Source organism: Pelmatolapia mariae, linkage group LG7 (genome assembly GCF_036321145.2).
Source record: "Pelmatolapia mariae isolate MD_Pm_ZW linkage group LG7, Pm_UMD_F_2, whole genome shotgun sequence".
NCBI lineage: Eukaryota > Metazoa > Chordata > Actinopteri > Cichliformes > Cichlidae > Pelmatolapia > Pelmatolapia mariae.
Window position 1 is genome coordinate 53,247,476 of NC_086233.1, and position 27,206 is coordinate 53,274,681.

A 27,206-nucleotide genomic window follows, 5' to 3' on the forward strand; every position below is an offset into this window, starting at 1 on the left:
AGAATAAATGTGCTGACTATCCCCAGTATCCATTTTTATTTTTCCAAAAACAGCATTGTTCTGATCCTCGAGTTTTCCCTGGCAGGTTTACTAACCTCACTATTTTTTCCAACCCTTTTTGCTTTAATTTGCAGAAAACAACACTATCATCAGTGGAAGATAATCACAGCTCTTGCACTGTTGACTGTGGAAATTCATTGTGTGCCTCTGATTTTCTAGAAAAAAAAACCCCTTAATAAACTAAATAAAGGCTACTTGTCTTGCTAACTAGCTATGAAATATTTACTTTTTACTCATCACTGGTTGTGGTTTTGAGATGGAAGGTTCATAACATCATCAGCACTCATTTGGCAGAAATCCAAGAGAACTAAGATCCCTTTTGTAACAGAAAAGCTAAACTAATCTTTCTGTGCAGTCTCACAGACATTGGATTTTACTGAGGATTTCATTTAGTGTCAGCAAGCTTTCTGGGCCTGAGTAGCTCAGCTGGTAGGGCATCAGCCTTTTAATCTGAGAGTCTGGGGTTCAAGTCCCTGTTTAGGCTGTCTTACGGTCAGTGTTGATAATGACCCTTTCTCCACTTGCTCTTTCAGCTCAGATGTTTATGTCAATGTTTGGGCTTCCCTGTTTGCTGGAGTTCAAGCGAACTGGCAAAGCTCCACTGTAGTTTATCTTTTTGAGCTTGTGTCAGATTTCATATCCAGCTCTGCAGGTTGAGAAAAGCATGTGATACACCATTGCTTACTTAATTAGGACATCAAAGCCTTACAAGTGCATTTTGCTGTCTGACTATCTCAGTGGGTCAGTTACAGTTTAACTACAGGTATATCATTCAGCAGAAGCAAGTTTAGCTTTATTATCCGAATTTATTAGAAGTCTTGGATTGTCACAGAAAGGACCTGTGGAACACATACATTAAACTGTTTGCTCATCTGTCTTCACACATGTATGAATTTAAGTGACACCTCATTCTTAATCCATAGGCTTTAATATAAATATAACTATAACAGCTTCAACTCTTCTAGGAAAGCTTTCCACAAGATTTCGAGGTGTGTTTATGGGAATTTTGCCATTCTTCCAGAATCACATTTGTGAGGTCAGACACTGATGTTGGACAAGATGGCCTGGCTCACAGTCTCCGCTCTAATTCATCCCAAAGGTGTTCTGTCGTGTTCAGTTCAGGAATCTGTGGAGGCCAGTCAAGTTATTCCGCACCAAACTAACTCGTCCATTTCTTTATGGACCTTGCTTTGTGCATTGGTGTACAGTCATGTTGGAAGAGCAAGGGGTCATCCCCAAACTGTTCCCACAAAGTTCCACAATATCTTGGTATGCTGAAGCAGTGAGAATTCCTTTAACTGGAATTAAGGGGCAGAACCCAACTCCTAAAAAACAACCCCACACTATAACCTCCACTCCACCAAACTTTACACTCAGCACAATGCAGTCAGACAAATACTGTTCCCCTGGCAACCAACAAACCCAGACTCATTTATTAGACTGCCAGACAGAGAAGTGTGATTCATCACTCCAGAGAACATATCTCCACTGCTCTTGAGTCCAGTGGCGGCATGCTTTACACCACTGCATGTGATGATTTGCATTGTACTTGGTGATGTAAGGCTTGGATGCAGCTGCTCAGCCATGGAAACCCATTCCATAAAGCTCTCTACACAGCGCTCTTGAGGTATTCTTAAAGCCACCTGACGTTTGGAGGGCTGTGGCAATCGACTAGGAAGTTGGCGACCTCTGCACATTATGAGCCTCAGCATCTGCTGACCCCGCTCTGGGTTTTTATGTGGTCTACCACTTCCTGGATGAGTTGCCAGTCGCTTCCACTTTTGTTACACCACTAGCATTTGAATGTGGAATATTTTGCTGTGAGGAAATTTCATGGCTGGACTTATTGCACTGGTTTGCATCCTATCAGAGTTCTAGGCACAACAAAAATCTCATATATAGCAAAACCATGCATGACAGTGATGGTGTGCCACTGCATTTGATTATTTTCACATATAAAAACAACAGTCTGGTTTGGCCGCTCAGCTCAGGAGAGTGTTTAAGAGCTTGCCTTTAGTAAATGAAGTATAGCGCTAAATGTAATGTGTGAAATTACAGTGTTTTCCTGGGGTTTGCTCATGAGTCAGCCCTGAACAAATGTTTCAAAAATATGTTTTCAAAAATGTGACCAATCTTGTTTCTTTTTATTATATTTTAAATATAATAGAGACAATAAAAACAGCCCAAATGTTTAAAATTTTCATAGGATTTCATTTGTAGTAAAATACCTTCAGGTAAATATGAATGCAGCAGCCACACAAGCCATCTCGATTTCATGCATAAAGATGTTTGCAGTCACCGTTAAGTTCCTCTTGAATGTTTAACATCTTTATTGTTTGAAAACAGGTGCGGATGATGGAGAATTCCCTTTCCCAGATCCATAATAAACCAATTGACATGCGCAGGCATAAAGCTAGCATTTTAAGACTGGCTTGTCTTTAAGAAAAAAATAGAGGATGTTAGTATTGTTTCATGTAGATTCAGCCGTATAATCAATGCTCTAATTGCAGAAACTAACAGAGAATCTGTGCTTTTTTGTCTAGAAACAGGTGTAAGCCATAATTCTACCCATTTAGCCTCCTTCTACTTGTATTTACTTGTGCACACACTAGGTAAATTGCACCCAGTTTCACACAGGATGGCATTCATAGGTAATAATCAGGCTCTCTGTATAGAAACGCAAGAACAAGCATTCTTTCAGGGTGCTCATTTCAATCTTTTACTAAATCATGAAGAGTTGTTTTTGTGTCTAAACCTAACCAGAAATGTTCTTCTTCTTGTTCTTTTTTAAAATGTTTTTTAAAGCAGAATTACTCTGACATTTTTATACCACCTTAAAACACAATGATTATTGATCATTGGTGGTCGAAATAATTTAATAAATTTTAGAGTAAATAAAGCTATTTTTCCTACAAACTGTATAGTTGCAGGTTCCCATGGTTTCCTCTCTGACTGTACTCATTTGAGAATACTCTGACAAACAACTCATTTTAATGCTGTTACCCTGTGAAGTTCATAGATTTAAAGCTGAATTTCTGCTTTTGGATGAAAAGCAGAAGTTTTCTAATACCTGTAGCATCTTCTGCATCATCCAGTGTGAAAATAATCATAAATGAAACTAAAAACACCTGATTCCAGCTACCACTCATGATCACTTTATGTGCGCCACTGCAAAAGCAAAAGGTTTTAATACAGCTGCCCACTCCAAAGGGCCTTAATTTCCTCAGCAGATGTAGCTTTTTCTTTTTTAACTCCAAATGGCTCTAACACACAGCTAAAGATAGTTATTTGACTTTATCTGCTCGCCCTTTGCTGATGGATATCTTCAGATCGGCCCCTCTTTTCTCTGCTGCCACCAAATAGCTCCATTGATTTTCTGAATTTAGACCCATTGCTCTCAAGTGCTTTTAGGTTTATATCGCTAAGAGTCTCCTTTTACTTACTTTAACTCTGTCTTTACACTATTCTTCTTTTCCTCTTTACTTGTCACTTTAATAATTACAGAAATAGTAATTTCAGGATTGTGAGAGGACTGGGACTGAGAAAAAGATTTGCTAGTATCTGTTATTTGGTGTACAATTATCATCATGGCACAATGGAAGTGAGGCCTATGCATCATAAACTATTGACCAGGTAAAGACAATGTCAGACAAGGAAAATGCTCGTTAATACTCACTAAGTGATTAGTGCCAGAGTCAGTATCTGCTGTTAAGTCAGTCTGGCTTCCTCAGCGGGTCAGCCGACCTTTGAGCACACTTATTCGACTTGCAGTTCAGGGATAAAACTGAATGTCAATTTGCTTCTGGCTAAAAATGTCAGTGGAAAGCGTGACTAAGCAGGCTGCGCGAACCGAACACCTTTACTCTATGACCCACTACATGAATGCCATTCTACTTACGTTGGAAGTGATCTTTGCCATTAAGCCTAAACTGCTAACTCAGATTATGTGCATGAAAACGTGGAAGCGCAACAATCCAGTGCAAATTCTCTTCACAATTGCTCTCCATCGCTCATTGTCAATCGCTGTCAGCGGGCCAGCATTCTTCACTGTACGTGGCACGCTGGCTCTGGACTGCTGCGACGACAATTTGGGAAGTGAGCCACAAACAGATTAATCTGTTCAGCATGAACCCCCAAATTCAGATGGGTGCAATTTAAACGCAACCTGTGTTGTCACTAATCCTTTTTTAGACACAATGCCACCGTAAACAAAGTAAATGTGCTGCTATCGTTTGCTGACTGATGGTGGTTATGAAACAATGTGGATATTTTGAGATTCTGTAAATATTGATAAACTAGTGTTTGTTTGCGGAGAGAAAAAAAGTAACAGAGATACATGCAGACAACAGCACAAAGCACAACAATTGAATGGAGCTGATCGGACTGTTTCTTGGACTCAGCTGCCCTCCTGTGGTTATTTTTAGAAATTAGTTTGTTTGATACTGACACACCTGTTCATACCTTCCGTAGTTCACTAGAACTCATAAAAACATAATGCGTCTGTGCAGATGAAATGATACCTTTAAATATGTCTTATATAATAATACAATATAATATAATATAATACAACTTGTTGTCGCCGCTGTAAGACACGAGTTAATGCTGCAGTTTTTTGCTGCTCTGAGCTGGTTTTTAATAAATATTAATACATTTGTTCTGTTAACATAAACTTTGCTTTGGACTAACCCCACAGTGTGTTTATAACTCCCTCGGTTTTTAGTATTTAATCTTTACTGTCATGAATATTTATGTATGTTAATGCTATGTGAGCATTTTTTCTGAAGTCATCTGCTTCAGCAATAAAATCTGGTATTTCTTTTGGAGTTTGATGCGCTGAATCCCAATATGTCAGTTAAGTTGACCTTTCTTTTCTTTTGGAAAGAAAGAAATGACATTTGTCATTTATCACTGCTGAGCATTGTATGGATGAATTTTAATCATACATTCTAAGCTCAGGTTTCTTCACGTTTCACCTTTTTTCATTATGTAAAAATGTTAAAAAGCTCTATATAGAGCAGACTTAATTTTAACACATATTGGGATATTCAACCTCAGTTCACATAAAAAAAAGTAAAACTAAAAACTCTGAATAAACTGAATTTATTCATTTTTAGAACCCAGTCTGCAAGACCAGGTTATGATGTCATATCTAGGTGGGATGTTCATACTTGATACAGTTCTGTTCACCTCGGCCCAATTTCATAAAAATTGGATGACTAGTTTAGAGAGAGTGGCCATCTGAAAATTGGCTTATACCCCAGAAATGTTAATAATGTCTGGTTTCAGTTAGGAACTTTTAGTCTTAAAAGTGACATAGCTGCATTTTGACTGTAATAATAAAAAGTTTGGAGCCTGGAGCCTATCCCAGCTGCCAATAGAGGGTGAGGCAGGCTACACCTGGACAGGTCACCAGTCTGTCACGTGGGCAGCAGCCTAAACAGAGCAGTCTAGACCTCCCTCTGCCCAGCCACCTCCTCCAGCGTGTCCTGGGCCTGCCCCGCAGCCTCCTCCCGGTGAGACTTGGCTGTAACACCTCACCCAGGAGGCGCCCAAGAGGCATCCTTGTGAGATTGCCGTACCACCTCAACTGGCTCCTTTTGATGTGGAGGAGTAACGACTATACTCTGAGCCCCTCTCGGGTGGCTCAACTCCTCGCCCTATGTGCAAGTTAAAGGCCAGCCACCCTTCCGAGAAAGTTTGTTTTTGCCTCTTGTAACCGCGATCTTATTCTTTCAGTCACTACCCAAAACTTGTGACCATAGGTGAGGGTGGGGACGTATCAAATGGTAAATTGAGAGCTTTGCTTTTGTGCCCAGCTCTCTCTTCACCACAACAGACCGGTACAGTGTCCGCATCACTGCAGCTGCAGCATCAGTCCTGTCTGTTGATCTTCCGCTCCCTTCTCCCCCCACTCGTGAACAAGAGCCTGAGATATTTAAACTCCTCCACTTGGAGCAGCCACTCCACCCTTTTCTGTGTGACGACCATGGCCTCAGACTTGGAGGTCACCACCTGATGACCATCAGCCAAAAGCAGAGATGAGATTCTGAGACTGCTGGAGTGAAAACCGTCCGCCTCTTGGCTACACCTAGAAATTCTGTCCATAAAAATTATGAATATAATTAGTGACACAGTGCAGCCCTGGCAGAGTCAAACACCCACCGGGAATGAACCTGACTTATTGCGGACCAAGCTCTTGGAATGATTGTATAAGGATCAAATGGTTTGTAGTAATGGGCCAGACACCCCATACTCCTGAAGCACCTATCACATAATAGTCCAAAGGACATCAATAGTAAACAGCTTTGTGATATAATGGAAAAACGCTTGTTGACTTTTTTCAGGAGTTGTCCAACTTCTTTCAGGTCAACTCTACTTCAAGATGACTAATGAGTCAATAATTTCTCCTGACACAGAGGATTCTGCTGTTTCACTGATGTGTTAGACCATTTCCTGCTTTTGACATTTCTGATTGCGGTTTGCTCATCATTTGCTCAGAAAATTACTCCTTGATGTCTTCTGAAATTTATCGAATCTTCTTGAGAAATTCAATGCAGAGGGTGCTTAATTTTGTTAACCACCATCGGCTTTGAGTGATGCTTTTCAAATGTTTTTCACATTGAAGTATGCTATTAGCACAAGACAAGAAGGCACTGGATTCTAATTAGTGTATAGCAGTGGCTTTTACTGCACTACTGTGGAGTTTGCATAGTCTTCTCCAACCTTTGCATGTGTGTGTGTGTGTGTTGGGACTCTTTGTTTTCCTCAAGCCTGCAGGCATGCAGCATATCAGCTCAATTATCTTTACTGTCCCATAGTGATTAGTTCAATCCCCGCTAGGCATGAAGAACAACAGAAAACAAAGAATTAAAAACCAATTTTCTATGCAAATGCTACTACTTTGAGGAAAAAACAGCCCAGTGGATTGCTTTCAGACAACTTGATGTCCAAAACAATCTTATTATTAGCATATATGTTTATTGATTGCACATCTTTCACGAGTTACTAATGAAAAAGTGCATACTCTACTATTAGTTCTCCATCAGCAGCTCAAGTTCTAGATAATATCTGACCCAGCAGTCTTGCTGTGTGATCCCGGATTTAGCTCTCTGAAAACATAATCAACAGCATTCTTCACATTCAGCACACACTCTCTGCCGAGCCCACGTTTGTAGCATAGGTCAGAGGATGAATATCACACACAAAGGAGCCGTTACACAACATCAGACCCCTGCAGTAAAGTCATCTTGGCAGTTAGTCAACGCTGTTAAAGTCTGCATGCATACTGTGAGCGGACAAGCTGTGTGAAGTATGCTGTGCTGTATGTTCAGCAGACATTGGTAAAACTGTTTGAGTAAAGCCAGTGTTAAAAGGCAAAAATCAGGTTAAGTAATGTTTGTAATAGTTTAAAATATGTTTTCAGACATATAAGGTCATAGCTACTTTTAGTGAAGTGGATTCTTTTTCTCCAGATGAATTTAGTGAGGATGATGTAATGCAGTTTTACTGCACGGATAAAATGTACCCTAATACTCTAAAATAGTCTTCTGTCCCACCATTAATGTTTAATAAGATTTTAAGGCCCACCTACAACCCCTAGCTGTCATTTCAGTCCATCGCTCCACATATTTTATGTCACTTAAAAATTTTTTTTACTTCTGCATTTAGAAGAGCTTATCCAGTTCACGCTGAGTAAGAGGCAGGGTATACCCTGGATAAGCTTCCAGTTCATCACAGGACTTACTTAGAGACACAGATAACAATTCACATTCACACTGACATTCAATTTAGAATCACCCTTTAAACTAACAAGCATGTCTCTCCACTGTGGGAGAAAACAAGAGGATACAGAGGAAAGCCAGATGCAGATGCACGCAAGGTAACCAGCCAGTAGGGTCACACCCAGGACCTTCTTTATTTGATATACTGATTTATTTATTTATAAGTCATCCAGTTACGTTTGTTTTACTTTCATTGAGCTTTGTGTTGCATCATTTCATTTTAAGATTTTTTTTAGCCCACGCCATAAAACACTGATGGGGTATTGTCGTCAACATACTGTGACCAGCGGGTGGCAGTTTGTGCAAGTCTGTGAGTGCAATAACTTGAGAATGAGAACTAAAAATCCTGAACAAGTTTAAATCTTAGTGACCTCGACCTCAAGGTCAAGTTCAAAGTTTTCTGAAAATCTTGTGAATGTGATAAAATGAGAGTGAGGCGATGTAGGATTCTGAAACTGACACCATAGGTGTATCTGCTAGGAGGCTGAGAGGCAGTGCCGGCAGCTTCCAGTATTTTTTAGATACATTATCATGTTTATGTGGTTTTCATCCTTTCCCTTTACAATACGTATTACATTCGTTTTTGTATACTTGTATAGTACCATTAATACTGAGAGAGCCTGAGAGCTCTCCATGGCTCTTGGATCTGTATCCTCCTGTTTTCTCCATGCTTGTTAGTTTAAAGGGTGATTCTGTTCCTAAATGTGCTATAATAATAAAAGTGACTTGACTTGAGGTTGATGCCAGTCAAGTCAAATCAAATCCAGCCACTGACCGATTAGCTAAGATCTGAGTGATAACAATTTCTGGCATTGTCATGAAGACAAACATGAATTTTTGACACTTTTGAGAATGTATTATTAATATAATATGTTTTTTAGTGTTCTAAATCAGAATCAGAATCAGAAAGGGTTTTATTGCCAAATGTTGAGCAGGTTTACAACACTGGGAAATTGCTGCGGTACTTAGTGCAAAACATACTGTCAGACTACGCTTAAATAAACATAAAAATTAAAATTAAAAGTGCTAAACAGGTAGATATATACATGAATGCAGGTGGTGATCAGTGCAAAAATGGAATGATGCAGTGAACACAGTATAGGGTTATGTGTTTGTGGTGTGAACAGTCATATGGTTATTGTTCATGAGTCCAGCAGCAGAGGGGAAGAAACTGTTCTTATGGCGAGAGGTTCTGGTCTGAATGGACCGGAGCCTCCTGCCTGAGGGGAGCAGGTCAAACAGACTGTGTCCAGGCTGAGAAGGGTCACCCTGGAATCTAACCTAAGCCAATGATGTACATATACTATGTTCTCTAATTGTAGTAAAAATAAAAAGTAGGCATATTCTTCAATGTAATTTTATTTATACAGTGCCAAATCACAACAACAGTTGCCTTGAGGTGCTTTATATTGTAAGGTAGTGTCAGGGTTCCTGGGTCGTTGACCCAGTGTTTTCAGTTTTGTCATGTTCAGTTTATTTTCCACATTCATGTTTTTCACTTCCTGTTTTCTGTGCCAGCCTGTCTACCTGTGTATTGTGTTCCAGTTTATTCCATGTATCATTAGTCAGACTAAGTTCAGCCTTGTACGCACCTGTCTCCAATCGTCATCATCATTAGTCATGTATTTAAGTTCCTCAGTTTCACCTACCTGAGAGTCCTGCGTTTGGGTCCCTTCCTTCCTCATATCCACCCCCCCCCCACCACCAACATGAGCAAGCACTTTGGCAACAGCGGGAAGGAAAAACTCCCTTTTAACAGGAAGAAACTTCCAGCAGAGCCAGGCTCAGGGAGGGGCATTTACAGCACAAGTGTACTTTTATAAACTCCAACAAGAGAGAGAAAAAAGGGCCAAAACAGCATCAGTGTTATTTCAGCCTTCATACATCCTCTCTGGTGAGCTGCTGTGTTCCATCTCTTTTCATTAATTTTCAATTTAAGGAATGTCGTGATGGAGAGGTCAGAATATGTTTTGTCTGAGCCTCAGTGGAAAGACCACTTATGGGTAGTTACAGCAGGCATGGTGTGCCACAGGCGTTGTCTAGTCAACCTTCCACCACCCATTATGCTGCAATGAGTCACTCACACCCCATGCCTGATTTCATTTACTGGCTCACGTGTGAAAATCTCTCTCATTTCCTTTCCACGTGAACCTCTCATGTGAGAGGAAACATTTTCTCAACTCAATCACCCATCTTATATTAGATCAAAGCGTTATCAGCCCTGTCCTCCAGACATGAATAGCCTTTGTGGAGTACGAGGTTAATAAAGGCTCAAATGAGCAAATATATTCTTGAGCTGTAGAATCATGCAGATTAAAATGTTTTCAATCAAACTAAGAGCCATTTTATGAGCTGCAGGACAGTCCTGTACTGAATTTGATATCATGCATTATGATGCTGAAAGCAAAGCGTGGAGATGACTGTGTAAAGATTGCTTCTGTGTCATAAGATAATAGAGAGAGTGAAGCAGACGTCACTTTAATAAATTATCTGCTGGTGAAATCTGCTATGTTCGTGTCGGTTAACTGACAGATGAGGCTATTGGGTCCTGTAACTGTCTCTCATTATTCTCATGAGCATATTTTACACATCAAAGAGCAACTTTACCACGTGCCACAATTAAACTCTGCTGTGCTGTTTAAATGAGCTTGAAAACAAGCAAATAAGCTCTGAAGATCTGCGATACAGCATGTAAAAGACCATGTTTGTGTGCATTTAGATTCCAGAGATTGCAGTGAGAAATGCCACTAAATGCTAACATGAAAAAGTACAAAGTGCTGCTGAACTCTGTACTTTCACTGCTCTCTCTGCTTTCACTGCTGGGGGTGAATTATGGTTGGTGTGTGTAAACGTCCAGGCCTTATTTGGAAAGCTGCTGAGCAGCGCAGCACTGCAGGAGGTCCTTAAACCTTTGTGGGAGAGCTTGGCAAATCCAAAAGGGCACAAGTAAAGGGATAGCTGGCATTTTTTGAACAGTTAACACTTAAAAAAAAAATTAATATTTAACAACAACAAAAAAAAAAGCTCATTGAGCACTTCAGTCTTACAGTCCATACATGCCAGACCCCCCGGAGCAAACATTTTATTAGGAATTTAAAAGTTATTCTCACATTTACAAAGCCTTTAACACCACAAGAGTCCAGGTGAAACCCTTTCCAAGCTAAACAGGAGGCGTTAAGCTTGTGGTGCTTTATATGCTTTATTTTCCTCCTATATATATATAAAAAAAAAATGGCCAAGAATTGTCTCATTTCATACACTTGCCTATACTGGTATACACTTTTTTAGATACTATGAGAGGAGAATTAATCCTGGGCTAGCATTAGCTGAATTAATAAGTTTCAGTTCACATAAATAGAGTAGCAGCTCAATCAGATTATAAAGGAAACTTCTGCTATAAAACTAACCGTTTACTTCTGCTTCTCATGGCTCCAGCCACCTTTAAATCAGGCTTTTAAATTGCTGCCTATTTTTTCCCATCTCCATTTCAATATGAATATTGCTAGAATAAACCGATATAAATACCAAGCCCTCCAAGCGCTGTAAACTAAACGTGATCAAAATGCAGTTTAAGCCTCTCTAAACCCTTCTGTCTCTGTGAAAGCAGTCAGCCAGATACTGTTTGCTCCTTTCCAATGAATCCAAATGGTTCAATGCATTACTGTCTCACAGAATTCATGTGTGGTTTTGTAACATTTACAACTGGGTCCACCTTCTCCTTACATTTTATTTCTTTGTTTACCAGATCTCTGAACTTGCTGACCTCCTAGTCCATGTCGATTTCCCGGTAATGAAATAAGACCTGCTTGCCTTTAATAAGGCAAAAGAAAATTACATTGTGTTACTGCATTGATCAGGTATGTCTCTTCAAAATGTGCCTCCAGCTAACCTGGAAAAAAAATAAAAACACTTGTTGGATTTCTGAGGGTGACTAGGAGTTAAAAATAAAAACGTATGGATTAGATGCTCAATTTATTTATTTTATTTTGTAGTTTTTTTTCCTTTGTTGTCACAGTGACAGAGACACACTGATTATCTGCGAGCACAGTTAATCCTGTCCATTTAATTTTATTTTGTAGGGTGTCTGCAATTTTTGCAAAGGAATTTCAAGCCATGCTCTACATACTTTTGAGGTATGCTCACTTCCAGAGGTAGCTGTGTGACTTTGACTTCAAGCAGTCAGTCAGGGTTCGGTGGTTTAGCTACTATTTGACCAAATGCTAGAAGGCAGGAGTCCAAGCAATTTTTGAGCTTTCTGAGACCATTAGCTGCCAAACTTATGGGCAGCTGGACAAACCTTTTTCTACAATAATATAAAGAATCACAGCTGGAGTCTTCTAGATAAAAAATATGATTAACATATGTGATTTGTGCAATCCACTTTTATATAAGTAGACACGACACCAGTCATCAGCTCAGCGTCACTGATGTGTAGAAAAAGTACGTCTCAGAATAAATGCCTCCTCAAACTTTGAAGTAGTTTCTCCACAGTAGCTTGATCTCCAGCAGTGATCACTGAACCTGAAAGGCAGAGGGGTAAACACGAGCCTCCTTATGAGCTGAATCACAATTTCTAATACAACATGCCGAAGGCGGTCGTATCAATTCAAGGTCAGTGGCTGGTTTCGGGTTCCAGAGCCTGTTTTTAATGCAGGCCATAAACATTGCTTTAGACCACCTTCTATTTTAACAGTAAATAAAGGAGGGTAATGAAGGATTCAGTTTTAGGAACATTAAATATTGAATTAAGGGCAGTCATTTAACTAAACCTGCAGCATCTGTCACAAACTACTCCACCCCTATTCTCCAAGCTGAAACCTTAGGTCCACAGATAAAAATCTTCTTGTGATCTAATGCATCCCTCTGAACACTATGGGGGGATTGTGTTTTTCAAACCTTGGCACCAAAACTTTGGAACAATTTACCGCTCTCTCTTTGTGCCCTTGACTCTGTGGCACACTTAAAAAATAGCTTAAAACTCATCTATTCAGACAGTCTCTGCACAGAAATATTTAGAAAACGCAATTCAGCACAAGTAAAATAGCATATAATCAGGCTACTTGTGTTCAGAAAATGGACACAATAGTCAAAAGTATAATAGCACAATCTTTAATAAGTCAAAAATAAACTATGTATACTGGATAAAACGCTAAAACACCACAGATGAACATATATTGTATGTGCATTCAGTTAGCAAAATGAGTTACTAGAAGTATGGTGTACTTTTTTCTATATTTATATATCTGATAAAGAACACAAATATTGGACATATATTAATGTAACAATTGCAGTGTAAATGCACACACATGCTGTCCTGTTGCATGGGCTCAGATATTATTAGTTTTTTCTGCAGCTGATGTGATAGCATCAAGTGAAGCTGTGAAACACTTCTGGCACCTTCACATGTTTGTGCCTTGAAGTTTTCGGGTTGATGTAAAGGCAGAAAAAGATCTGATGAGCAGCTGCAAAATATCTAACATCTAAAGACTACAACGACCCTGAACAACAACAAAAAATCACTTTATTCATAAGAACAGTTTATGATTTTACTGTTGTTGAAGCTCTGCTGCTTTAAGTGGCATTGGGTATCATGAGCTGCATGCTGGTCTAATTTTAATCCAAAAACATGTAAGACAGTATAGGTAGCACTTAGCAAGAATCCGATACCCAAAGTGCATATTCATGATGTATGATCAGCTCTTTATAATGTGCATGAAATGCGTTAAAAGGCTCTTCAAACCCCCTTTGGTGGCTTTTTTGGAACAAAAAACACTTAAATGCAAAATGTTTGCCACATATCCAAAGAACTTGTTGCTGTTTAAATATTCCAAAGCTGTTTCCTCAGTCAATGGCATGACAAGTGGTTACACAGTGCATGCTTTTTAGCTACACTTTTATCCTTTTTGTAAAAGTTTCACTTCCCTCTAAGTGTCATTGCTCAAGAGACACATCATTTCAGCCCGAGTAAAGCTGCAAGCTGCTCTCACAGGTGAAACATTTTGTCAGGCTTCTGTTCTGTCTAAGCCCTGCTGTAAAGACCTTGAGGGGTCAGAGACTGTGACAAGGTCCTGCAGGGCCTAGACTGCCCCAGTCTTGGTTTGTTAACCTCTGCCTTGTTCCTGTCAAATTCTTCATACACAAGAACAGAAAGTAGGGAGAGCAGCACCAGCTATCTGCCATTTGCCCTCCTCTGCTGCTCCCTTAATAGCCTCAAAGATGGACATCTTCCCAGCACCTGACAGATGAGGCTAAAGGCGAGCGCAGGAGAATGCATATGTCTGCTACCTAATCTCTAGGGTCAGACCAAGTTCACTGGAGCAGGCTGGAAACAAATTAGAGTATTTCTTCAGGGGAAGTGGTCTGCTGGTTGCAGAGAGGAATCTGCAGATTATCATGGAAAAAACGAATGGGTGTGAATTGAAGAAGGGTGTTTCTACAACAACATAATCTGAGTAGATTAGATCTGCACACTTTTCACGATACTCTATTAAACACCCGGTTAAGAAATGCGCCTAAAGAAATGCATCTGATGGACATTTTAATCTGATTGAAGCCAAGAGTTTTCTTCTCTGTGTCAGAGACAAAGAATCCACATACTTGCACAAATGAGGATGTTATTCTGGACAAGCTTTTGTCAGACACGTTGCCGGGTGTGTGATAGCCCCCAGGCTTTCTCACTTACTTCCTGATTATTTTTGTGTCTGCTTCGATCGGGGCAGTGGTTCAGTAAACAACTGGTTGAACTTAGTTGAAGGTGCGCACGCTTGTTTCCAGGCAAACTGATTTAATAGAACATGGTGTTGATATAGGTGATGCTGAGCCTATCACGCTGGGTTTCTGTTGGGAGTCTCCAGAGAAGTGCAAAGTACTAGACGCAGAAAGGGTATTACTATAAATTCTTCATCTAGTTGGGGTTGTCCCTGCTTTTTATAAAGTAAGAAATATTTCTTTTCTCTCCCAATGATGACAGACTCTGTGGGGCCAGCTGAATATATCTGCAAGCTCGATCTTCTTAAGGGTTACTGGCAGGTTCCTTGTTCTAAGAGTCAGAGAAGCATGTGATTTGTAACATCAGGGCTATTTTCAAAGGATTTTTCACATCATGTAATATTTTCAAAGACCTATCTTGAGAAGACATCTGTAAAGATTGTGGTTTATAGGAATGGGTCAAATTAAAACTTGAATGTGTTTTATAAGCTCGAAGTTAATGGCATTAGATGTATTATGTCCTAAATAGATTTGCAAAAGATGTTTTGCCAGTATTCTTTCAAGGGGACATGAAATGAGTCAGCTATGTTTAAGTTAAATAATAGAGGTGAATCATTTCTAGGCTCCAACCCTGTCACTGCTGGTGATTTCACTTGCACTACATCAGACTTTAATATACAACAAAAAGTTTTGAAAAGTATATGCATCCATTCATTGCATGAATTGTCCAGCTATCATACTTTTGTGCCTGTATTGGCATAAAGCATCAAGATATTCACAGTCTATTTCTTAAGACATGTATAGGAAACCCATGCCCTCTTTCTCAGCCTGTTTGGGATGAATCCAGGCTTCCAGGATGATATTATTCAAGTTCAAGTTGTAGTATTTCCCATTAGTCTTTGCGTGATATTGCTTTCACAAATTTTTCAATTTAATACATTTGCAAATAAATACAAATATTTTTGGATAACAGTCCATTTCATATATGAGAGACCTCGGAAATTATGAAAAACTTTCCTTTCCTTTGTTCTACTTTTAGCAGTGGTTTAAGTGGTCTAATAATGGTCCAGTAATAAATATATCAAGCAGCCTATATCTTCTTAGGCCATTATTAGACCATAATTTTGACTGTGATTGTGACTCGTTGAACCTATGCTTTGATACACACTTTTGGCCAATTATTTGAAAGTGGTATAGCTAGTGCAGTGTGAGAAAAGTGAACTGGTGGGATTAAGCAAAAATTAAAAGTCGATGTGTTCATGTGGATGTGGAAGCTGTACAAAAAACTAATCTATTCTTGAATAACTGCAACAATCCAGGCCTCAAACAATCATAACACGAAGTGTGATGTGCTGTTAAGTTGTGAGACAGTTTTGAGACATGGGTGTGAATGTTTTAGCCGAGTATCCACCAGAATAGACTTTGCTGATCTCAAGTACACACAGGATCCTCACTCCTTTTGGGGTGAGCAGGAATCAATAACTGTAAAACAAACAAGCGCAATAGAAAATCTTTCTGCACATGGTTTATTTAAAATTCTTATAACTTCATACAAACAGTATATTTCAGGGACTGACTTACAGTCAAACAACCAAACATAAAGATATAAAACACTTTGACAAAAAAACCACTTTATTCAGTTGTTCGTTTACAGTGTTTAGACTTGAATAAATAGAAATATTACGCCTCACTTCCAAGAAGTAATTAACGGATTTAGCACTTTTCAGCCACTTTTTCCGGGAGAAAAAACTTTCACTCTAATCATGAGAAATGAGCTTTGGCATATACATAATAAGTAAAGGCACATTTAGTTTGTGCATAGAATTTCTTTGGATCTGAAGCCACATCTGAAAAAATCTTGTAAAACACACATACACTGCAAACACAATTCATACCTCGCTGCACACTTTTGGATTTTAAATGGCAAGAGGCTGGATGAAGAATGACACTATGTTAACTTACGTGCAGTTAAAGTGCAGAAAGCATCTGTAACCTCTGTGAAATTGTTTTGTGCCCATGTTCTCTGAAGCATAACAGCTTTTACCTTTTTAGAGTTTTTTTTTTTTAACACACATGCGACACGTGGTAATGTTTCACTGACAGATATCCATCTGATGCCGTCTCCTCTTCCTTTGTCACATTTCTACTAAAACGACTCAGTCCGTCTCCTGGCAAACACTGCAGACATGCTTTTCACTATGCCCTTCAACCTTAGAGGCTTCTTCGTGGTTAGCTTGGCATCCTTCAATCTGTCCACCAGGCCGTGAAAGACCATGAGCACACTGTGGTAGTTCTCGGCGGCCGACACCTCATAGAACTGGCAGTCTGTGTTGAGAGCCAGCAGCCGGCCCTCTTCGCTCGTCACTGTCCGTCTGTGGTGCAGGTCCCTTTTGTTACCCACAATCACTATGGGTACTTTGTCTGCACTCAGGCAGTCCTTGGTGGATTTGATAGTCTGAATGAGCCTGCTAACTGTGTTGAAACTGGCCCTGTCGCAGATGCTGTAGACCAGAACAAAGCCATCGGCCCACCGCACCTTCTTCTCAAAGAGTGACGAGTCTGCAGAGAAATCCTGCAAAACCACACATTGAAGTTCATATTAAGCAACAGTTAGAGGCAGAAAGCAACAAAGTACATTCGCCCTAGCATTTTATATTTTTGTACAAAAACAAGACAGTCAGTCATTTTAAATTTTTATTTTGTGATACTCCATTTCTAGTACTTACAGACACAAGCTTATAGATATTTATTTTTTTTTATTTATCGCTATCATGACCAGCTCACACATTCAAAATGTTCTTCGAACTTTAAGATAATTTAAAAAATAATATTAGAATAAAAGGAGCAGCCTACTTTTACTTTTAATATATTTAACTTATAACAGCACTAATACCTTTGCTCTTACTTAGACTGGGATTTCTTTTAGATTTTTAAACACTGTAAAACAAGAAACGGGCGTTTTTAAATAGAAAAAAATAGAATTAGTAACATCATATTGAAGTTCTTACCTGAGAATAATGGGAATCCCAAATATTGAGAGTGACCGCCCTCCCATCTACTATGAAGCTGTGACTGTAGATTGATTCTGCAAGACACAAAAGATAGTTTAGGAGATGTTTAATTGCCAGGAAAGGCATCAATGCATCAAAAGTTAGCAATAAATAAAATAAAAACTAAATAAAATAAAATAAAAAGTGGGCACTTACCAATATCTCCATACTCTCCAATGAATCTCCGAGTTAACAGGCGGACAGTCAGCGCTAAAAAGACACAAACTTTAGTTCACTGTGTGAAAAAGAGACCTAAGTGTGACGTCTTATCTCCACTGAAAATGTGTTATTTTTTTTACCTGATTTCCCAACGCTCTCCATCCCCATAACAACAATGTTGGCATCCATATTCAATGAAATAGCTGTTTTGTGCCTCTCTGAGGAGGCTGCTGCTGTGCCACTGCTGCCGTCTGACAGCAGTTATTATACGGCAGACAGGTGGGCGGGGTAAACAAACCCCAACCACTTCCAACCCCCCCCACCATCAACAACAACAGCAGTAACTTAACGATGTCTCCCTCACGTGGTCCCTCGCTTGCGTCTCTCCTGTGGAGTGCGCTGAAGCAGAGGGAGTAAAGTCCAAAATGGTTCTGTCATTACGTCAGATAACCTCATTTCCACTGTATGCCACATGAGCTTAATTCTATTATATCATCTGAGAGGAAACTAAGCTTTGAACAGGCAAATACAGCTTTTCCTAAATAATCTACACGACTGCTGCAGTTTTAAAAACTATGAAGGATAGAAAAAATAATTCTGTAATCGATTAATTAGTAAAGTTTTAATGCTGGATTTTTGTTTATGATTGAAGATTGATGTGGACAACACTCTGATACTCTAAAATATAGATCAAAGCCAAAATAATTATTTTAACCTTAGAAAGGGTTTACTCGAGTTCATTGAGCTACAACTAATGCATCGTAATGAAGTATAATAAATCCTACCTGAGAACCTGAGAAACTAAACAACGTGGTATGAGCAGGATCTGTTGCGTGTCCACTCTTTAAGAAGAAGAAGAAAATCTTTGTTTTGGGGGGGATATTTAAAACAGCCACAAGGTGGAACAAGAGTACATGTTTTCTTCTACTGCACACTACTTTATTTTGCTTCCTGAAACCAGAAAGACAGAGCGGATGCTGCTGCTGATCACCGATTGGTTGACCAGAAAAAGACTCTCAGATAATTGGCTGTTTGCACAGACACGCTGTAACGCATGCCTTCTTGTGTGTGTGAGGTGGGATGTGTACTTGTATAGCTGTGTTTGTGAGGACCAGCCTGAGTTTTAAATCTTGGGAATGAGGACATGTATGAGGTCACTGCACTTAGTGACCTTTGAAGTGTTGATCAGTGGGTTAATATTTGGTCTTAGAGCCTAAGGTTAAATTTAGATTTAAGTTTGTAGTGATAGCTAAGAAAGACACACATGTGTATTTGTGTGTGTCCTTGTATTACTATTATTTTGGGAACATGCATCTGCAACTTTACCTCCTTATGGGGACAAACTACAAGTTCCCACAAGGCATATGACCTAAGTCTGAAAGGAATTTCAGACTTTGGTTAATTAGTTACTTCTGGTCAAAGTTACAGTGAGATGAGCAGCAGTTAGGTTAAGTCAACAAAAAATAAGATACAATATATTGTCCTCTCAAGTGTTGGAAACACATCTGTGTGTGTTTGATTTTATCTTATCAACTTTAGTTTCTCCCCTCTGCATGCCGCAATTTCCTGCTTTAATCTGATTTCTCCTCTAACCTGGTTTCTTGTGTAGCTTAGTCATAGAGGGAAAAGTTACTCTATGTAAATCACACAGGACCAAATCATTCTTAGTTCAAAAATAATTTAGAGTTTCCCATTACTATAAAATGTTTTGTGTCAACTGCTTGTTGTTTGGGGGGGAGGGTTCGTTTTTAATTTGTCCAAACATTATTGCAGTACATGACTGTAGCTCTAAAATCAGATCAAAAAAACCTTTCATTTCGTCTCTGATATAATTTCCTTTTTCTTAACTTTTATCAATGAGATTAACCCGACCGAAGCTCCAAAAACTCAAGTATTAAAATATTTGTATGCTAACCATGTACCTGTAATATTATAGCATTTATGTGATTTCATAGCTGTTATTTATAGTAATCCTCACTAACCTTTGTTTACTGGTGCGATGACTGTGAATTAACTGTGATTATAAAAAAATAAAGGTATTATAGGCTTTCATTATGTTGGAAAGACTGCTTAATTTTGCATTTGAATGCCTTCATTTATCATTATAGGAGGTTTTAGCAATTGCGGCATTGGCTTCTTAATACTAATAAATGAAGCCAAACGTATGACCTTCATAAACCATGTTCTCATCTAAAACAAATTCATCATAATTAAAATATGTGCTCATGCAATTTATAAAATACCAGGCACATAACTTTAAAGCAAAGTTGTTCCCGCAGTGATTTTAATAAATCAGATTAATAATAAACTCATATTTTCCCAGGCTGTCAGCTGCAATGACTTTTGTCATTGCAGCATATCTGTGTGAAATACAGCACATACTTCAGAGGATTTTTAAATTTCCTGGCTGGTGCAGGTGCAACATTTATGAAATTCATGGAGTTGCTCCATGTAATATGGAATAAATAAAGAAGGTACACAAGAAAAAATAAATAAATATATGATAACCAAAAATAAGGAAATCGGTTTATTTTGAAAGAAATGCATTGCCTTACAGTGTTTAGAGGACCTCTAGATTAATATTATCATACATTGCTGACCTTAATTGCCTGTTAAATTGTACATAACCAACAAAACATTAAATACGTGTAAGTAAAAGTAAGTCAAAATCAAAACTGATGTGTTGTGCTTTTGTTTGCTGTAATAGGCGCAACAACACAAAAATCTTTAGCTTGATAGCTAATCTATAGCTAATTGTTAAACTACAAACCTTTGTGACAGAACATTTATTTCAGTCACTGTACAGACTAAACCATAAACAAATGTGTCTCTGTGCTAATGTGCTAAGAGTTTATTCACACATCTTTCATGGTGTGCAAGTGACAGCAACGCAGACTCAGCTTTAATTTCATCAATGTGCCAGACTGACGTGCATGTTTCACTCTTTCTCATGTGACGCATATTGCTAAATGTTGGTGCAGTTAACCATGCAGCCGTCCACAACTACGAAAGGAGGTTTTTAAGGACTTACTGACGCTAGACATTGTTTTAATCTTATGTGTACACATTGCTCAGAGTTTTAATGCCCAAGATGAAATAAAAGGTATATAAGTTATTTAGGATAATGCTAAAAATTGTACTAATAACATTGAAAAGATGTTGTAAATAAAAGAAATTGTATTAAAATATGAAATAATATGGACCTCTGCAACATTCATTGGATAGTTATGTAATATAACCTCAACAACGTCCTCTCATCAAAGGCTGTTTCACAGGAACCTGCTTCATATCTGTATGTGCTTAAGCAAATAACTCTTCTTCCTGACTTAACTCACACTCGCTTTATGTGTGTGATAATTCTACCTCTCCTTCTTCTGAGGATATGATAAGGAAATGTGGTTAAAAAAATATCCTCACAATGAATGGAAAACCAATGGAAACACTGGAAAGCATTCCTTATTTATATCAACACTCTATTTGCAATTCCATGAAATTTCCCACTCTAAATAAAAATATATAAAACTGAACTGAGGTGAGTACATCAGAGATATGAACATTTTAAATTAATGTTTAAGTTCAGCTCAATGACATGCTATTTTGTTACAGCATAAACATGCACCATCCACTTTGTTATGCACACCTGTTAAATTGCTCATTAACACAAATATCTATCAAGCCATTCACATGGCAGCAGCACAATACATTTAGACATGTAGACGGAGTCAAGAAAGCCTGCTGAAGTTCAACCGAGCATCAGAATGGAAAAGTTTTGTGTGTGGTTCCAAATAGAGAAAATAGCCAGTTAGCAGCAGTAGGCCACACTGAGTGACACTCTTGTCAGGTAAGAACAGGAAACTGCGGCTAAAATTCACACAGGCTCACCAAAACCGCACGACAGAAGAATGGATCAATCCTGTCGCACTTTAATGGTTCAGGTTCCTGATGGTTGTATAATGGGATATCTTAGTATGGCTGCTTTCAACAGGATAATGCACATGTTACGCAGCTCAACTCATCACAGACTTGTTTTTCTTGAACTTAACAATGAGTTCACTGTATTCAAATGGCCTCCATGGTCACCAGATCTAAATCCAATAGAGCCCCTTAGGGATGTGTTGGAACAGGAGATTTGCATCACTGAATAAAATGTTAACATGTCAGTATGGACCAAAATCTCTAAGAAGTGCTTGGAATACCTTGTTGAATGGGTGCTGTGAAGAATTAAGACAGTTGTGATGACCAACCAAGTACTAGCAAGGTGCAACTAATAGAGTGGCCAGTGAGGAAGGCATGCAGATGTAACACAATCAGTCAAAGTGTATAGAGCCTGAGCATATGAAATGTCATCATATTGTAATAGCTGGAATTTCCCAGCTTTTAGTGCATGCATTTGTGGACGTGTGTTCTGGGTCGGCACAGATTTTTGTTTTTAATCTTTGTCTTACTGGTTTATATCTTTCCATGTAGCTTACAGTTACAGTGGCTGCTGTGAAGAAGTCATGTTGCACCATCTTCACCTCCCTAAGAAGGAAAACATTACTGTGGTGACTACCTATTTACATATTCAGTGGAATCATTCTGTGACGCAAGTGCAATGTTCAGCCTCCTTTTAGCATTTGATTTACAGCAATCCCATGAGAGAACAATCCAGCTATTTAGCTGTAAATTATTTTGGTACTGGGCAATGGAAGTAAAGTGAATTGCCGTTCTTATTCAAGCTTTATTGCTTGCTGATTGAGCAGATGAGAATAATAAAAAAAGAAAATAAAAACTTCAGAACTATAGAGTTGTTAACCATAACAATATATCACTCCAACTATAGCTAATGTCATCTGTGCCCTTCCTTACTCTACATTAACAGTTGCTGAAATATAGGTTCAACCAATGTACCGCTCCATTCATTTAGCTTAAACTGTGAATTGATCGGCTTTGAATACGTGTATTATGGTAACAGCAGAAATTTGCAAATCATGAAAAGATGCCTAACAGAACTCATTATCTGGATGTCTGAAGACAAAGACAGATGGATCTTTTCAGGCCAAAGCAAAGGGATAATTTCACCAGGACTACTGAAGCCAGTTGCTTGCAGCTGATAAAACTGAAAGCATCCATCATTAGCAGGCACTTATAGGCCGATGCTCTCATCAGACAGCTGTGATACAGGACTATAGAAAAGGGAAGAGCAGGCCATTAGCATATCATTTCCCATACAGGAAGGAAGCTTTCAGACTTGCACCATTAGAATTACTGAGACAATTCATCCACCTCTATCCTTTCCAGTATTGGCAGGAAAAGACAACCAGAGTGCCTGCTCAAAACAAAGTCCAGCAAAAATGGAGAGTGGCTACTAAACAACTACAATGCTTTACAGTGTCCTCATTTAGATTCTGTTTTTAGCTTGCATCTGATTTGAAATATAACTTGTTTAAGTTGTTATCTTTGCAGATATTTATTTCCCCTATTTGACATATAAAAATGTGATTTAACTGCACATCGCTTGACTCGATTTTACCTAAAAGCATTTCTTCCAGGCTGCCGTCCCACTGCAAAGCGACCATATGTTCACATGTTGCATTTAGTTTGGTTGCATTTGACTTTCAAGAATGGTTATGTGCTTGCTGGGAAAAGTGCTGCTTGAATATTTCATAGTATAAATATGGTAAGTGGTTTGTAATGGCCCCTGAGAGCTCGTCAGAATTTTACATAAAGTCCTCTCCTATCATTTCCATGTTTGGTCTTAGCTTGTGCCACAGGATATTTTCAACACATAAAGAAAGTTATACAATTACAGGCACACTTTTTAGTAAATTGTCCACTATTCTAGCCATTATTTTGCAAAAGCACAAAGAAGTATCTAAAACTATTTGGATAGAAACAAGATTTTGTAAATCTTGTATATATATGCCCGATTCTTAGAGAACTCCATTAAATCCAATTTTCAAAACTGTCCAGCACCAAATACACATAGTTAACAATTAGTCAACAAAATGTGGTGCACATATACTAGCTAAGGACAGTAAGGACACTCACAGTATTTAGGTGACCAGAAACTACTCCAAATGAATGCTAATGCTGTTCCATGTAGTCTGTAAGACTAAAAGCATCCATTATTAACTATATTACAACCATTTTATGAGATCATCAGTTAGCTGCATTGTGGAGACTTTAGAAGTAAGTTGATGTTGTTCTAAAACATAAAATGGCAAACAGCTTTGAGGTCCTTTTGTGCCAGTTCATCATGAAAACTTAAAAATAAAATAAAATCAAGGGTTTACTCATGAAAAGCTACTGAAGAAGTCACTTGGTTGAATGGTTTAACAGTGAAAACTTTACATCTAAATTAACACAATCAACTTTTTAGGACTTTTCTTACTACTTGAATTATTTAATTTGGTTTTAGGTGCAGGGATGGTGCCTTGGTAAAGGCAGGACAGATTATCCCTGCACTTTTTTCAGATGGACACAATCAGACATCATATAAATCTTATAGTTAGCTGAGGATAGGTTCTTGTTTACCAAAGTTCTATATATGTGTAAAAATGGCTAGGGAGTACATATATTTTTACTTGTCATTAAAAAACTGCTGCTATTTAATATTTATACACATTATATTGCAAATTTGTCATAGAACAGAGGTCGGTCAGATAACTTGCATGTTTGCATACCTTTTGCAGACAGGAAGGTTGGGCCACATGAGATTCCTCTTTATTTGCATAGATTTACTTTATGTATATTGAGCTCAAACTGTCTGCGCCAGCAGTGCCATCAGACTTCATGTCTGTGTTGAGGGTACCAGGAAGTATTGAAATAATGAGAAATTTGAACTAAAACTAAGAATGTGAGGAAAAAACAGCAAAGATCTGCTTTGTGACCAGGATTACTATCGAGGCCAGAGAACTCATACGCATATCTCGTGCTTTGCCGAGGGAAATTTGCAAGTGAATTATCTCTTCAGTTGCATGAAATCATCTTAACTCTGGCCAGCCTCCAGTGACAGCGAGTCTTTTGGACGTGGTGCCCAATTAGTCAGCTTTCCAATGTGAATTATCAGCCCACCACTTGCCAAACGCTGACAATCAAAATGTCACTGACTAAAATATCTTCCCTGCAAAATGAGCAATGAAATGTGCTGAGTGAAGCCTACAGAACTGTTTCAGTTCTTTCATGCTTAAGGCTGTACTGCAGAGTGCCATTACTGTGTCTAATAAGGGCAGCTGTCAAATCTAACTATGTGGATAATGTAGCTGATCTTAAACAATGCTTTGCTTTAACTTCCCCTGTGAGTCCAGAGTGGTGACACTGGATTTATGGATCTATTCCTCCATAATTGCCAGTCGTAGCAAAGACTAGAAGTCTTTAATTAAAGGGATTACAGGCAATGTGGTAATTTACTTTTTTTTTTTAAGTTCACATGACTAAATGTATAGTTCTTGCACTCACAGCACTCCATCCTCATCCAATACACTTCTTCCACTGGAGGAGTGCTCACTGTGTTTCTGATTAAGGGTTTTAGTTCATATGCATTTATTATTTATCTACACCTATCTATTTTATCTAGATCTTACAATAAAATACACACAGGTTTTAGATATAAAGCAAGATCTTGGGGGTATCTGTGTATATCGGCTACAAACAAGGTCCTGGTGACATTTTATCAAGTGCTACACCCAAATGTGTATCTGAAGAAAGCCTATGTGCTGAATTTGTTTGTTGTTTTTTTTTCTTACTGTCTTGTGATATGAAATACTTTATATACATACATTCACTAGCTGGAACCACATCCTCATTTTGGGTTTGACAGCATTTCTAGTAGGTAATGGCAGATGGCTTGAACATAAATTGAGGCTGCAGTTTGGGGAAGGCCTCAGAGGGGACTGGCAGTGGCTCCTGGGCCGGGCAAGGGAATTAATTGAAAAAGTGGAGGGAGGGTGGGGCACAAAAATGAGAACGAACAGGTTGTAGAGCCAGGAGTGTCATATATAAATATAGAACACAAAGGGGCGTGTATGGAGGTTTGGTCCCACTCCTGAAATTCAAAGAAATTATCTTCAGCATTTACATATAATTGGGAGTACTGAAGTTATTTTCCATAGTTCAACACTTATATGGTTCAGCACTCTCTGAATGGTTTGTTTGGAGTTGAATGTCGTTTTTTGTTGTTTCTAATAAAAACACCTTTTCCACTTGTTTTTTAACATAAATATCTAATCATTCATTTACAGCAGCTCAAGACATTTAGATCTGTAGATGTGTTCAAGATGACATGCTGGAGCTGAAAACACAGTAGAGGAGAAAGGTGATGTAAGTAACTCTGTGTGTGACTTGGTTGTTTCTGAGAAAATGCCTCATTGATGTCAGAGGTCAGAGAAGAATGGTCAGACTGCTTCAGTCACGTTGAACCTTGAATCAGATGGTCTTCAGCAGCAGAAGACCAAACCAGGTGCCACTCCATCAACTGTGTGATGCTATTTTGTCAATCTGGATCAAAACCTCTAAGGAAGTTCCCAGCACCTTGTTGGATCTGGCAAAAGGTGGCTCCACCCAGTACTAACAAGATTTAACTAATGAAGTAGCAACTGAGAGGATATAGAATCAGAATCAGAAAGACTTTATTTATCCCCAAGGGACAATTAAGATACAACAGAGCAGCATGACGTTGAAGATCAGGACAGGGCATAAACAGGCATAGCATAAACTCTCATGTCTTACTGGAATCAAAAAAACATTCTTACATTTTTTTTTAAAAAGCAGCTTTTCTATATCGTTTAAATATCATACCCAGATTTGAAATTAGATGTATAATGCATGGTTTTCAAAATATCCAGAACAGTAGCCAAAATGTGCCTTGCTGTCGGGTGAGGTGTAATTTGAGGTGATATCAGGCCTGGAAAAATGATGATGAAGCAACTGTGAAGAAGAAACTCAACAGCACCTGCAATTATATGAACAGATAATATGATTGTCTCCAAACACATAAACCAAGTCCAAACATGCACTTTGCATACAGTGAGTATCTCATGCGGGCAGACTAAATGAGTTTAAGTTCAGCTGCAGCACATTGTGGTAAGATGGTTCAGAGGCCTGTGGCTGCTGGTTGCATAAGGTGTTTTTTCTAAACTTAGCATAAGCTACACAGTATATAAAAATTCTTGCAGTAAGCTCTTTAACTAACTCTGAATTTTAGTGTTCCAATCTGTTTGCTATGACCTTAAGGACGTTTCAATTTCAAGTGCAACCGTGGGATTATCCCACAACACTTAAACAGTACTTTGGGATAATATCCATCCCAATGCAGTTCACCCAGGTCATATGAAGATGAGATCACAGGGCCTTGACTCTTTCTTGCTGTCGGTGGCTGTAGCTCAGGAGGTGGAGCACGTCATCTACTAGTTAAAAGATTGATTTGATCTCTGGCTCCTCCAGTCTGCATGCCAAAGTAGCCTTAGAC

The 27,206-nt window shown here is 38.7% G+C and overlaps 1 protein-coding gene across 2 annotated transcripts; it reads right to left on the reverse strand.

The window, feature by feature from the left end:
• Window positions 1-16,108: 16,108 nt before the first annotated feature.
• On the reverse strand, window positions 16,109-18,629 carry si:dkeyp-59c12.1 (Ras-related and estrogen-regulated growth inhibitor-like protein). Of its 2 annotated transcripts, XM_063481133.1 has the most exons (5): window positions 18,544-18,629; window positions 17,899-18,157; window positions 17,756-17,809; window positions 17,558-17,634; window positions 16,109-17,121 (listed from the first exon to the last, which is right to left on the reverse strand). In XM_063481133.1, exons 2-5 carry the CDS (start codon window positions 17,945-17,947, stop codon window positions 16,696-16,698), a joined length of 606 nt encoding a protein of 201 aa, XP_063337203.1. In that variant the 5' UTR covers window positions 17,948-18,157; window positions 18,544-18,629; the 3' UTR covers window positions 16,109-16,695. The 2 variants fall into 2 exon arrangements, with proteins under 2 accessions (XP_063337203.1, XP_063337204.1); XM_063481134.1 differs by lacking the exon at window positions 18,544-18,629 and having other exon boundaries at window positions 17,899-18,240.
• Window positions 18,630-27,206: the final 8,577 nt, after the last annotated feature.